Raw genomic sequence first — 15,033 nt, 5'->3', positions numbered from 1 at the left:
GAAGAAGTCAAGTGGAACATTAGTGACATAAATTTCAGTGCAAAAGACAGAAACCAGAAGTAAGCAGCTCTAGAAAGGCATTAGAAGTCAAGAAGTTAAGACAAGTGTACAAAGCATATGAATGGGGAGAGTGGGGAGTGGGAGAAGTTGAAGAAGCTCAAGGGTTAGGACATTAATCTGGTGAATAGAAATTCCTGGAGTAGAGGGTTGGCTTGTGCTGAGTTCTTTTTTCTAATATGAAGCAACTCAGACATACTTCTTGTGTAAGGAGAGGAATTCAAAGAGAGAAGCAAAAAACTTTAAAAAGTCAGAATATGGATAGGAACCAGAAAAAGTTAATTGGAACAGGTTCAAAGACTACAAAACAAAAAATTCTGTTTCAGTAAACAAAAAGGAAGCTTGAATTTTGACCTTAGCTTCTCAGTTTTAAGAAATTCACATGGAGAGATGGGGTAATAGATGAACTAAATGGAGGGCTGTATGACTAATAAAAAACACAGAACAGACAAAACTGCAAGCAAAAATATTCGTAACAGATGACAGAAATCCCAGAGATTAAGAAATACAGAAAGTCAGCAGAATCAAAAGATTTTCACCAGAGATAGTCAGCAGTATCTCTGAGGCATTGCAGATGGCATTAGGAACAGAGAAAATGGATACTGGGAGTCAGCCAGGACCATGAATGTCAGAAGGGTTTGGAACTGCATGAGAAGAACAAAAAATAGTGCCTAAAGGGAACTGATAAGCTGATAGAAGAAAGTAAAGAGCAATGGAAATCAAGATCATCAAGATCAACAAAACAGAAGTTTTACAAAGTCTCATTCCAAGAGAGAGAGAGAATAAAAATCTTTTTAAAGTTCCAGCAGTTACCACAGAAAAGGAACTTGGATAGTACACTGCAGGGAGAAGACCAACTCAAGCATGAGGCTGATTTGGCACATGGGATATTCTTCAAATGAGAAACAGTACCAGGGCAGCTACAGAGTTGGATGGTTATCTATATGGAGACTGAAGGGTGAGAAATTATGAATGGAAAAAAGTTGGAAGTCACAGTCAGACAGAGATGGGAACAGGTATAGTTGTATGCATGTACACCATAAAAATATTAGAAAGACAGGCAGAAGGAAATTCTATTGCTAAATAAATAAATAAATAATAAACAGGAGCAGGAAGAACTCAGAACAGCACAAAAGTACCTAAATCTTTGACCCAAACTCAGAGCAGATAATGTTTTAGGTAACAATCTCCACAGAAAGGCCCAGAGATGAGGCTGTGTTAATATACAAGGAAAAAAGTTTCTGTGGGCTGGAGGGAACAGCAGGAGGTAGAAAGAAAACATCTAGATTCTTGGAGATCAGTAACATTCTAGAAACACCAAGAAAATTAAAACAATACCAAATAATAGAGAAGATAAAGAGTTTTGGACTCAAAGAAAGAAGGGAATTTCACAAGCTGAACAAGAGGCAGATGTAATTTAAGGGAAGAAGGGAAGGACATTACACCAAAGTGCAATCCAGACACAGGTTGATATAAGATCATGAAAAGCATCAGAAAACACAGAGATAAATTGGCACCAACAAAGTAATCAAAAATCTCAAGAGAAAGGAAACAGCATCATACTAATTGTTGCTCTTTCATATATCCTCAAACTTCTGTTATCTGAAGCTGTTACACATATACTCTCTGACATACATTACTTGTTTTAACAAACAACATGGTGATTTCAAATGCTAGTTGATAAGGGTGATTTGCTGTGACATAGTTATACTAGGAAAGATTTAATCCCCTGCAGCTGATACTGCATGCCAAGTCCATATAAGCAGTACTGGTCAAAGCATTTTATACTTGTACACTCTGTAACAGCACTGAAGGTTCATGCCAATGCACACTAATAAATCTTTTGTAATGGGGAACTGGACTAACCTGAGTCCTATTCTCACAGGAATTTTAATCACATTTATGGATCATTTGCCAGAATTGTATAGTGATTGCTTAATTCTTCTCAAGATATAGTACACAAGGGAGTAATTAGCACCACTGGTTCTTATGCATCCTTGGACACACAGATGCCTGAGTTCTTGCAGAGGAATGTTAAAGGTTTTCTTAAGGAGCTTGTTTTGTTATTTTAAGCTCATTTAGTCTTTTCCAGCCGAACACCACAGCTGACATGTGTGATACGTAACTTTACCAATGATCATGTCCAAGTACAATGCTGAAGGCAAAGGACTGTAAACAGAATAAGGCCAGCTAATGTATTTTAAACCAGATATATCCCAGAAAGTTGCACAGGGCTTTTGGTCCCCAAATAAGGGTGTAATCAGATCTCCTATATAGCAACCACAGATTTCAGCTAACACATTAAATAGGAGTTGATTCATCTAAAAAGAAAAAAAAAATTAATTGAAAACCACTCCTTTGCTGTGACTCTGATATGCTATTATAGTCACAAGTATGCACCCTTGAAAAACAAAGAGGCACCCACACTTAGAAATGAAATTATGGAATCATTTTCTTTTCTTTAAAAAATTAATTCTCTAGGCTAATTTCATCTGCTGATATACACATGGCAGAATACAAAACTCTAGGAATTGGGTTTGTAACCCATCAGGATTACAAATCAATTTACAAGTGGTAGAATTCTCAGTAGATGAAAACATAACACACAAAGACATTATTCTTCAAAGGGTGTATGAAATCCTACATTAGATTGCACCTTGCACAACTCCTATGTAGTCCATGGGAGCTAGATGAGAGTCCAGATAAAAATTATCTTGAAATACAGCATTGCAATGGATTGCAACAGCACACTTTAAACTGTGCATATCACAAGAGCTTTCCTCTGCTTAGAATGAGCATATTTTAAACTGGCACAGTGCAGAGAAAAATTCTGTGAGAGACAAGCAACAGGAGCTCAGAAGAACAGAACTGGTATCTTTGTCTATTCTTCAAACCAGGCCCAAAGCTTTTATAAGACCACTAAAGACTGAAATGGCTTCTCCCTGTACATTCTACATTTAAACTGAAGGGTTTTTTGTAGAGGAATATAAGAAGATAACCAAAAGAAGCAAATGTCCCCACTTCTCCTTTTAGCAGTGGATTTGGCTTGCAAGGGCACTCTGGAAGCCTGATCATCCAACCTCACAAGCACTGGAACAGCAAATTTAGCTTAACTATCACTCTCTCTATGCCCATTTACTATTTTTCTGCTAAAAAGAGTATTGGGGGGAGACAAGGGGAGTAGCAAGAGACTCTTAATTAATTACTAAGTTATAGATGAGAAATTCTCCTTTTCAACAGCAAAGGATCAAGTCAATAAATCTTGTGCACAGTTCTATTAATAGATACTGCTGTGATTTCCTTGAAAATTTTATTCATGATTATTCTCATTCTTGTTGATTTTCCATCACCCTGAATCACAAAAGTAATGCTTATGGCAAATTATGACAAAATATTAGCAAAAATGTGATGTCATTTTTAATCTGTCAATTTGTCAAACTGAAATTCTATGTAATATTATCACCTTGTATTTGATGTGTCTTGTTTTAAACACTTCCTCAATGTTTCTACTTGCTCAGTTTTGTTCTTACTCTTATGCTGGTTTATATTTCCAGCCAGCCTAGAAGCAGTATCAAATTTTCACATCCTTCCAACAATATATTTTAGTCAACAAAAGGCTGCTTATAATCCCAAATTCTACAGGTGCCATTCTTTACATTCTTACATTAAATTAGAGAACTATAGGTGTGTACAGAGTAGCCAAGCAAAGACAGGAAAATTAAATGGAAATTAAAGTAGAAATTGATAATGACACTTCTATGAACATGAAAGGAAGCCCATGAGGGAAATAAAGTCTAAGCAATTACCGGCAAAATTTGTTTATAGCTGATGATACAGACATTACTTAAAACGTATATTTAATTCTTGTCTCTGCAATTGCAAATGATACTAAAAAGGAAACAACTTAACAGTTCTTATCTGTTGAAGGAGGCAAGAAAGGGACTCAGAATGTCTCACTTCTCTGCTGAGGTTTCTGTTGCTGTAGATGTTCAGGACACAAGGCACTGCTCGTAACTACTTTTGACAGCACAAATTACATCTTTCACTGACATCCACGGCAAATATGCGTGTTTGCATTAGAAGTTAAATGGCTGGGAGATTTCAGCACATCTGCACCCTAGAAACTAAAAAATCACTCAGGAAAGAGGAGGAGGGGAGCAGAAGGCAGACTGGGCAATAACAAAACCCAGTGAGTCACTGAGCAGCAATGAGAAATTCACTTATGACTACATGCAGAAGGACTGGTGACAGAACACTGAGATCCAGCAGAGGATCCAGTCTGCCGAAGGCAACAAAGCAACCAAGTTCCCAGAGAAAGAGGTCTTCAGCTCCTTCTGGAAGGCAAGAACGCCAACACAGCTTTTCATTTCCATACGTTTCACATTTCATATGTCAGGTAAACTTCACTGGCATTATCCAGCCACTGCCATTAAATCCTGTGCCCAGGTAATCTAAGATGTCATATTTTTGACATATATTAGTGCAACCACCTTAACTGATAGTCTAAAGAAAAGATCAAGCTACAGTTATCAGACACTGAGCTTCATCCTTAATAGCACTCACAGGGCTAGGCCTACACTTGTCATGTGAAATATAAGCACCCAGCAATAATCTTTAGCAGCACATAAAACACAATTTACAAAATCACTGTATTACTATCACTGCTATGAAATCATCATTTTGTGGTTTTCGTATGTATTAGATTTTTCTATTGATCATTCAGTGAACTCCATTACAAATGTTACCTGGCAGACAACACTAAGGGAACACCAACCAATCTCAGCTTTCTTAGATACTAAAAGTTGTCTGATCTTAAATTACAAGTTCTGATGTGCACAACCACCACTTAAGACACACATACTTGTATGGAGTCTAAAATTCTTTATTCACCAAAATGGACCACAAAAGTTAGAAAATATTGGGAAGGAAAAAAGGAAAAGAGAAGGATTGCTGTTCTTCAAGTTAAAAGTATTTCAGATAACCTTAGCAGGAAAGAAGAACATAAACACTTAAATATCCTTTTAAAAATAACTGAAATGTGACATCAGCTGGTATACCTGACCTGCATGGTCACCTCTCAGACAGAAACTCACCCGAAGCATAGTTCATCCCCTCGTATCATAAACTTGCTGTCAGGTCTCCACCACACCAATTCCTGTCTCCAATACAGAACTACATATCTGAATGGTCTTGCACAACTGGAGCTCCCCTAATCAATATAAGGACAAGGTATTTCTCTCCTTTTCCACTTGCAGGATTCAGACATAAACATGACACTGCCTTTCCCAGGAAGTTCTAATCACAGGATTGGGACACAAACTGCTTTGGCTAGAATACTTTTAATTGCGTTAAATGTGGATACAAACCATATGGGGATGATTCCTTGCATGTATTTTAATGACTCTGCGTGCCTGCATAAAATCTTTAATAAAGAAAATTTAAACAAGTGAACTCATTATGCCAGCAGGAGAGAAACGGATGGATCTTAAATCACTGAAGGCTCCTATATAAATTTTTGTTTCATTTAAGCAGCCTGGGGGAACAGAGGGAAGCTATTCTCAGAATGAGAAAAATTTTCAATACCTCAACACTCCCTCATGTCCCTTAATTCTTTTTTTCACCTCACTCAATATACCAAGCTGAATATTTTTTATCAGTTGATGGTTGTTTGAGAACATTTGAGAACTCTGAGTTCACTCTGAATTTCAAGCAAAACTAGAAATTAACAAATTATTTTTGTCAAGTTGACTAAAACCACAACTCTTAAATCCCTCTAGGTCATATTTCATTTAGTTTACCTTTCTGGGGTTTTTTGATTAGTGATATCATACTAGAAAATATCCTTTTATTCAGTTACTTTGAAGTTTGCTTAGCTCAAAATATTAGTCTAGCCTTTCTCTTCAGGATTTATTCTCTGCTTATGTCAATTAGGTTTGGGGGATGTAGATTCCACATAAGACATTTCAAAACAACAGGAGGTTTCATCACTAAAATGACTGCTAAGAAGGAAGCAAAGCTATTTTCAAAGCTTTCCTTCTCCACAAGATTACCAATTATAATTTTCTGTGCATTTATTCCTCATTTTCCAAGGATTTCTGGGCAAACTTTTCTGTAATTAATTGACCAGTTAGCAGACAATCCAAGTTTCCTTACCAGATAATGTGATCCTGCCTGCCACTGAGCCCTGTTGAGACATAACTGGAGAGCTCTGAGCAGGTCTGGATTCCCTCCTTACATGAATGAAATGGACATAATGAAGTAAGCCCAGTAAAGGAACACAAAGGTCATCACAAAGGAGAGGCTGAAAGCACAGGGACTGTTTCAGCCTGAAAAGAGAAGGCTCAGAGGTGTCTTTTCAGGACATACAACTCCCTCACTGGTGGTAATGTAGAGAGGACCTAGCCTGACTCTGGGGGCTGCCCAGTGACAGGGTAAGAGCAAATGGATACAAATAAAATATTAGAAGTATCACTTCAACATAAGAAAAAAACTGGTGCCCTTAATAATAAGGGAATAGCAGCTTTTTGCCACCTTATCACCAGTCACATCTTGTGGTCTCCTTATTGGTACATACATTTTTTTAAATGATCCAGGAAAGTGATTTTAGGGTCACAGTATGGCAAGCAGTGTGGAGTTTACTCTGTGTGATCTGTAGTTAATTCTGAGTTTATTAATGAAGCAATTTATAGGAATTTACCAGAATTATGGATCAGCTCCTGCTTAAAAGAAATTATACTGACAGCAAAGCCACTGACCACAGTAGTGTAATGGCACTCATGTTAATGGGGTTCTTTCATTAATACCATTTACTGAAAATTTAAGTATGGCAAAATAAATATGGTCTTGGAAAGAAACAAGAAACAACATGAATAAGTCATATTCTTTAGGAGGCTCATTATGGGATGGGAGGGTGAAAAGAGAGGCACGGGCTGGACAAAGAGGGAGAGAGAGAATGAACTGAGGTAGCTTCTTCTCTCAAAAATTCCACTCAAAGTAATGCATACCATAACTTTTACTGCATTAATATACTCAGCTTCCCTACTACTTCATCTTAGGTGGTTCCACCTCTACATGAATTTTTGGGGACTAAATATCACTCTATTCTAAATTTTTTAACAGATTACCATGGTATAATTTATTATTATGATTATTATTATGATTATTATTTGATTTATTCACATTTTCAGACTGCATCTTAGCAAAACTCATTCGAATAATCTTTATTCAGAATGACCATGTGATGATATTCTTGGAACACTAAATAGACTGGAACATTCTTAGAACACTCATTGTGTAGCTACGTATTTTGTGACCATGCAGTTACCTGTTTTGTATTTATGCTATGTTACTTTACATTTTACACCTTTCTGATATTCTTATAGTAAGCCTTCCCTACTTCTGGTCATTAGGCCCAATGACTTGAAACATGAATTAAAACACTGAGAAGAATTTGACCAGAGAAGAGGGTCATGTCTTAGGAAGGAGACTTATGTACACCAAAACCACTTGAATTCTTTCAGCAAACTCTGAAAGTACTTTTTGCTTCTAGTGTTTTGCAAATGTTTGGTCACAATCTCCCATTTGCCCCAGTGTTCTCATTTCCTTAAAAACTGGCACTACACCCTACAAAAAAAGCTAGTACTGTGGAATCAGGACAGCAACCAGTAACAAGTTAAAGCACCACAACTGTGTATGTGCATGAGTAAGAGCATTCTTGTTTAAAATTGGTAAATTACACAAATGTTTGGCTTCTTGCCCACTGTTCTTAAAACAGTGTTTAGATACAAAATCTTTATCAGAGAGTCCTGTAAACTGCAATGTTTTAAAGATAAGGAAACACATACTCATGGATGTGTATTCGTTATGCTCAGTCAAGGGAAAAGAATTCTCTATTTAGAGAGATCCTTCCTTACACAGCATTCTTTAAATACTGACAGTACCAATCATCTTGAAGAGAGATGATACAGTTTTGAAGAAGGCACAAGAATGTCTTCCTGTTAAGTTGCTACTAACACAGTGCCCTGGATTCAATGACTCTGCTCTTGGGCAGCAGGAGCAAATAGCAAATATCAGCAAGGCTCTTTCAAACTTTTCTTTTTTAGGGGGCTGGAGGTGGGACTTAAACAAGTAAAACAAGCAAAATAGTTTGCAGTTTTAAGTTTTCAGATCACTTCAGTCTAATTCCCTACTCTCATGTGTCTAACTCTATCTTGCTGCAATTCCCTCTCTTACAAAACAACTTTACTTTCTTAATATATTCTTCTGGGGTGTTACTCTCTAGCCCCTCCAAATCAACAAGGGCCTATGTCCTAATGGGCCTGTGTCCTTTGAGTGAAAAAACATATTCAAACTCACTTGCAATAGTCAGTATTAGTGCTGCTTCAAACCAGAATGAACTAAGCACAAACTTCCCCAAGCAAGCATTTTTCACCAATTCATTTTCCTCTGCAGATAGTTTCCATCGTCAACAGGATGCAATGGATGTCTACTGCACTACTGGAGATTATATCAATGATACATTCCAAAGCCATCCACAGAATGCAGTTTGCAGAATTAGTGCAAGTGATTGAGAGTCCAGGATGAGCACAACCTACTGCTGTAGCTTCCAGATGCAAAATTCCATGGAGATCTAGTTATTTCAAATGAGCAAAGAAGGAACAACTTCAAAATGAAGCTAAGATTGTAAATCGAATAAGGAAAACAAAGAAGCTGGGGAGGGTTGGTCCTATTGAAAGGCCTATAAATACTCTGCAAAGCACCAAAATACCATGAAACCAATACTTTCAGGAATTTCATTCCAATGCCAAGAAACAGAATGTACTCATTGTGACTAATACATCAAAATACTGAAAATAAATTCTAACAGATTAAAAGGATCTTGTAGCAAGAGAAAGGTATAGTTAAATCATGCCAAACTTAATCAAGCTTAAGAGCAGGGCAGTCTTTGCCCATTATTAATAAGAATGTAAGATGAATAAAGTAGACTGTGAAACTGGAATTTATGGTCACTACAAGTAATGCAATATTTTCTACAAATATGTTTTTAATTAAAAATTAAAAGACAGACATTTTTACCATTATGGCGCAAACTTAAATCTGATCTTCTGTTGTCTCCCACACACACTGGCTTCAGCAAAATGTTATTAAATGGGGTGAAACCAGAATATAGTTTCAAATGCAAAATCAAATCCATGCCTTACATGTTTACATTTCTAGGTGGATACATGAAAATATTTTTAAATCTTGATCACTTAATCCTGTGCTTTGTGGGCAGAAAACACTGTTCACCCCTGCCAATCTGCTGTCCAGTTATACGTGAAAATTGCTGCTCCACAGGGTAAAGCAAGAGACGGAAAAATTGCCACTACTTTCAGGCTACAGCTGAGCTTTTAAAACACATGGTCAAACACGTTGCCATGGAAATGTTCTGCAAATATATGTAGAATTTCTTAAGATGGAGTCGAATATCCCGTTTTAAAATAAATCTCTCCTACAATTTTAAATATAATTGCTCTATGATGTATTCAAGGGAATACATCATAAGCCATTATCTAACGTTTATAACACCTAAAGTGCTAACAGTATCTCCAAATCTATTTTGTGTTCCATATATGAAATTAGGCCACTCTCTTCCTATGTAAAATACCCATATACCTGCTTTCTTTCATGTACTCTGACTTTCCTATACATCATCACAACACATTAGCAGATCCACAGGTATTAGTCTTGCAATAAAGTTGACAGCAGTTACAAAAAAAAAAAAAAAAAAAAAAAGCCCCGCTTCAATAAAATTAATCTGGTTTTTAATAACATTCTAAATTTTAAAGATATTAATCTTCTCTTCTACAACCCATTAGTATGCATCACTGAGTGTAATAATTAAAAGAGGAGAGTTAATCTTGCCAAACTTTCACTGTTATGTTTCATGAGCTATTTTTAAAACTGATTTGAAACGAAGCAAAAAGAATCTACTGCTGCAAAATGAAGCAAGATCTGTGCCTGCAGAATAGCCCTGTCCTGTTACACAATGTGATACGTTGTTTTAAATAACCTGGCACTGTAGGTAAACAGTTGCCTTATACTGCATTTCATATGACAAACACAATCACAATAGCTTTTGTGTGTCACGTAAAGATAAAGCAAAATAAAAATGCAATACAATCTTGTCATTTTACTTTACAGCAAAGGGATAACCTTTCATCATCAATTAGCTAAAAGAAAACATATTCACAATAAAACAGGTTGAAAATATATAGAGAACAACCTTACATTTTTCAAATATAAATGAGCACATTAGAATTCCAATATATACGTTGCTCTGCTTATGTAAACAGTCTACCCTACAAATCCTGTAGCAAATCCAACATGAAGCAATTACACAGACAAAGAGATTGCAAATGACCTAAAACTGTAAAAGAAACCCTGTGTTAGAAATATTAGTATAAATCATGAGGTCGTACCTGATGACTTAAGGACTGTAATGTCTCACCGGTTCCAAGCTGCATGACCTTTCTATTTCCAGAGACCCCCAAAAATTGCATTTCCTGTCTTATCAAAGTACATCACAGACCTATCTATCTTTCAAAATCTTCTGGGCTAGTGAAGAAAGCATTAACAGCCATTCTGTCCATCAGTAAGTGCTGGAGTCATTACCCTCAAGATATCAGATCTTAAATACAGTTTCCTCGGTGCGATTACAGACATCCAGCAGTCGAGGAGGCTGACACAGCTATATCACTGATGCTGCTAATGCCATCTGAAAACAGTAAGCTTACTGCTTAAAGCAATCCTGCATCGTCCAAACAGAACAAGCCACATCCTTCAACTCCTCACTCGTGTTTTTTATAAAACCTAGCACTGCCATGATAGATTTTGTTTTCATCTCTGGTCAGCTAAAGGAGAAATTAGATATTATGTAACCAGCTTTGCATTAACGAAAGAAAAACGGCAGATGAAGTGACATATCGAGGTTATCAGATTTTGCTTGCATGACCACTCCTCAGCAAGCACAGTCACCATTCACAAGCAGCATCACAATCTAATCTAAAGGAAAATCACCAGAAATAAATTATAAACAACTCACAGGCAGCAAGGTATCTTAATTCCTCTGTGATACTGAAACAGCTATTTTTATGAAGCCTTATGAATCCTAGTCCCTATTAAAATAAAAACATCGCTTGCCTAGTGTTTTAGTGTCTATTTTTAATAAATTGCATGATCACTGCATTGTTTCCATTACTCCCTGCTAGCAGCCAGAAAACAGCATGACTTGAAAATGTGCCAGTGTTATGACAGTAAAAATGTGGTTTGATATCAAACAAAACAATCATGCATGAATTTCTTCTGATAAGAGAGACCTTTTAAGCAAACAAAGTACAGTAACCTCCTTAATAATTTTGAAATTATTAGGACTACAAAGTAATAACTGGATTTTTTTATTAAAACGTATGTTTTACACAAAGTGAAATTTCCTAGTGGAATTTATTATTATAAACCATTATTTATATTTACTGCTGCTAGTATTATGGCAGCACACACCAAAAAAAAAAAAAACCAAATAAAACAAACACACCAAAACCACTTCACAGACCTAAGATGAAACAGTGCCACCAAACTGGTAAAAGCATCATTTCGCAATTTCTCCGAATTCCAGATCCACAGAACAATTATTTGTGTTGACTTAGTGAGATACTAATTTTGAGGCATTCAGTTCATCTGCTTAAACACACAGGAATTTTCTCTCAAGACATATTGAAACACTTTGCGACCAATTTAATTTTACTGACAAATAAAACTTGGAAGAAAAAACTCTACCCTAATTTAACGTCAGCTTGCCTCAAGTGTTATTCAAATTAATTTGGATGTCCTTCTTTACTTCAAAATATATGCAGAAGCAGAAAGTAGAAGCAAGTAGTTCTAAATTAATTCACCCAGATCCTATCCTGTTAGTTTAACACTATTATACAGTTGTAGTAATCGCTCCTTTGTGTAACTGAAGAGTTAGTCAAATTTAGCTTACAGTCACTCACATTATGGCACTGATAAAAGCAAACTGGGCTTATCCATTAAAACCAAATAGTTCCCTTTAGAAGGAGAAGCTACCTCCAACCATTTTTAACCAGTTTTACTTTATCCAGCGTGCAACAGGTTCAACATAAGGATGCTGCATCTCCAGGGAAAGGGAACTGTCAGCCACACACGGGTACAGGGGCTCCAGTGAAGTGTCCAGCAGCCTGGCAGAGCCAGTCAGTGAAGCTTTGAAGTGCAGCAGAGAACCAGAGAAGGCCCAACTTGATGCTGCTTTTTATGTTCTCTGAGAGTTAATCCTGATGTCCAACAACCTGTCACTGTCTTTTTACTGCTGCTGGCAGTGGCAGTCAGGGAGGCACTTCTGAACATTAGGAAGGTTCTCAAATGCCACTTTTCAACTTGCTCCAGATTAACTCATTAATTCACTTTCAAACCAGAAAATATTACTAAATCTACGCACACAAAAATAAATGCATATGCACAAGAAGACAAAAGGCCCTTCAAAAAACAAACAACAGCAATTTAGCAATAAAAGGAGAAAACAGCTTTCCCGGCATCAGTATGGAATAGGAATATCTCCAACACTAATATTCTTATTTCCAAAGGTAATTTACAAAAATAGTAATACACCAGCACTATATATTAAGTTACTTTTTCCTGTACAAACCCTGAGTTCTGAATTCATTCTGTCCAGTATCTACTCACAACTATGTAAGGGAGTACAACCCCACATCTCGAAGTTGCCACTTCCAAGTCCCCAGAAGCTGCTTGCTAGGATACAAAGGCCAGTCAGATGGTAAGAAGTGATATAAAAATGTAGGTTGCCAAGCAACCTTTCATAAATATTATGTAGGCTCTCCCTATGCAAATCTTGTACTGCATGATGATCCCCACCCAGAGAGTGACAACCATGCAGCTAGGGGCTGTCCCCACTGCTGTCAAACACATCCCTTCAGAGTTTCTGCCCACAAAGAACACACGGTCTCTCCTCCAGCTGGACATCTGAAGAATTCAAGAACTAGCAAAACACAAGGTTGAAGACTATTTCCTGAGTTTGGTTAAGATCTCAGTACAAATTACAAATGCACTCAGAAATATAATATTATTTCTTTGTGCACATTATCCCAGCTAAAGGAATACTTTCATTGAACTTATTCCATGCTTTTCCTCATGTCAATACCATTACTTTTTTGCAAAAGTGAAAATTTTAACATTTCATTAACAACGTTAAAGCAGAGGGAGGGTATAAATACAGTAACATTTTAAAATATATAGATATTTATTCTGAGATGTTAAAGCAAAAGTCGTGTAACCCATCCCCTTTAGATTATCAAAAAGTACCACTTTATGTCATACAAAAAATCACTCGCAAATATAGCTTGCTTTTATTTAATTCTTCTTCATAGGACAAAAAGAAAGAAAAGTCATTTCTTGTGAATTATGCAAGGTGAGATAATGCTCACATTGAATCCACCACAAATCAGTTTCATATCAAATAGAGCTGACCTAAGCAGCGAGGGAGCAAGCAACAGAAGCTCTGTCACTCAGCTTTTTAAATTAAGAGTAAGCTGTGTTTGCTAGTACTAATGACATGATAAAGAACATTTGAAATTACTGCAAGATATTGGAGACTGTGAAAGGTGAAATTATGTAATGCTGCACCAAAAGAGCTAGAAGGACAATACAAATGCATATTTCTCAGCTGTCATTTGTGGGATCAGTTTTACTACATATTTTTATAAATTACCAGAGCATAGGATGAATTACAGCCAAAAAATCATAGTTCAGAAATTTCTGATATGGGAAAGCATTGCCAATATATATGAAGACTGGAACAGTACCAAGAAGACATGGATTACCTCTAGGACCACAAGAATAAAAACTGAGGTAAAATTTAACAGTGCAAAATGAAAATATGTGAACTTGATTATTAAGTTTCTGCTGAAAACTGAGACATCAGGAGCTGAAAACCACAGTGGATGAAATTTTGGGTACAAAGTAGATCACAAATAATTATCAGCTTTAAAAATGTCCCTATGGAAATGAAATTAAATTTTTAATTTATCAGGTAAAATATTTCTAGTACATAGATATCAACATTAATGCAATAATAAATTATATTAAAACTCTACTGTTCTTGATTTGATCATCTATTGTCTGGAATAGAAAGATTTCCACAGTGGTCAGGGAAAATTTGAGAAGAAACTGAAAACATTCGCTTTGTTTAGCTTAACACACAAAAGACTAAAAGAGAGATCTGCATAGGTGTGACAAGAAAGAAGTGCCAAGGAAAAAGAAACTCAAGTACAGATTTGTAACAAGCACAAATCCATACAACGTCATCAATAATTTCGGGTAGTTTAACTATCAGAGGCTGGAGGCCTGAAATTGGAGGAAATCAAAATTAGAAAACACACAAAAGTGTATCTTGCACACCTCTATTTCTAAAAGATATGAAAACACTGACAAATGGAAAATGCAGAAATTTAAGTTACAGCAGAATTGGTATCAAGGACAGACCTAAAGGAAAATGCATAGATTGCAATGAGACTCCACAGGGATTGGTTTAGAAACCTGAATTAAAAAAAAAAAAGGCATGATAAGAGTTGGTTTCTCATGTACTAAAGACACCAAACTTTCATCTCGATACATAGAATGGTATTAACAATATAAAAAGCTCAGCAACTTCTCTTAACCAAAATAAATAAAAACTTCCAAGTTTTAGCTGATTGCTCAGATCAGGTTAAAATTTTATCTTGGTAGTTGAGTGGAGTAAGCTGAAAAGTAATCAGTGATAGCCATTCTCCTTTAATCCTGATGAGAGGACTATTTCTCTTACCTTTCTTTAGTCTACATATGTCTCTCTTATTCAATTCTCCCACTATATTACTGGGGTTTGGATAAAGTATTAATATCCTTCTTTAGGGGAAAAGGAAGATCATTAGG

At 36.3% G+C, this 15,033-nt stretch overlaps 1 protein-coding gene across 2 annotated transcripts in view; it reads right to left on the bottom strand.

Annotated features, from left to right (window-relative positions):
* SLC4A10 (solute carrier family 4 member 10) overlaps positions 1 to 10,786 on the bottom strand; it is a 113,897-nt gene extending 103,111 nt beyond the window's left edge. For both annotated transcript variants that reach the window (XM_059852948.1, XM_059852949.1), the window contains exon 1: positions 10,518 to 10,786. In XM_059852948.1, coding sequence (XP_059708931.1) covers positions 10,518 to 10,598 — 81 coding nt within the window. In that variant the 5' untranslated portion in view covers positions 10,599 to 10,786. The remainder of the gene's footprint in view (positions 1 to 10,517) is intronic.
* Between the last annotated feature and the right edge of the window lie 4,247 nt (positions 10,787 to 15,033).

The sequence above is a fragment of the Haemorhous mexicanus genome, chromosome 8 (assembly GCF_027477595.1).
Source record: "Haemorhous mexicanus isolate bHaeMex1 chromosome 8, bHaeMex1.pri, whole genome shotgun sequence".
NCBI classification, from domain to species: Eukaryota; Metazoa; Chordata; class Aves; order Passeriformes; family Fringillidae; genus Haemorhous; species Haemorhous mexicanus.
Note: the sequence above shows the minus strand (reverse complement) of the source record. Positions and strands in the feature narration are given on the sequence as shown.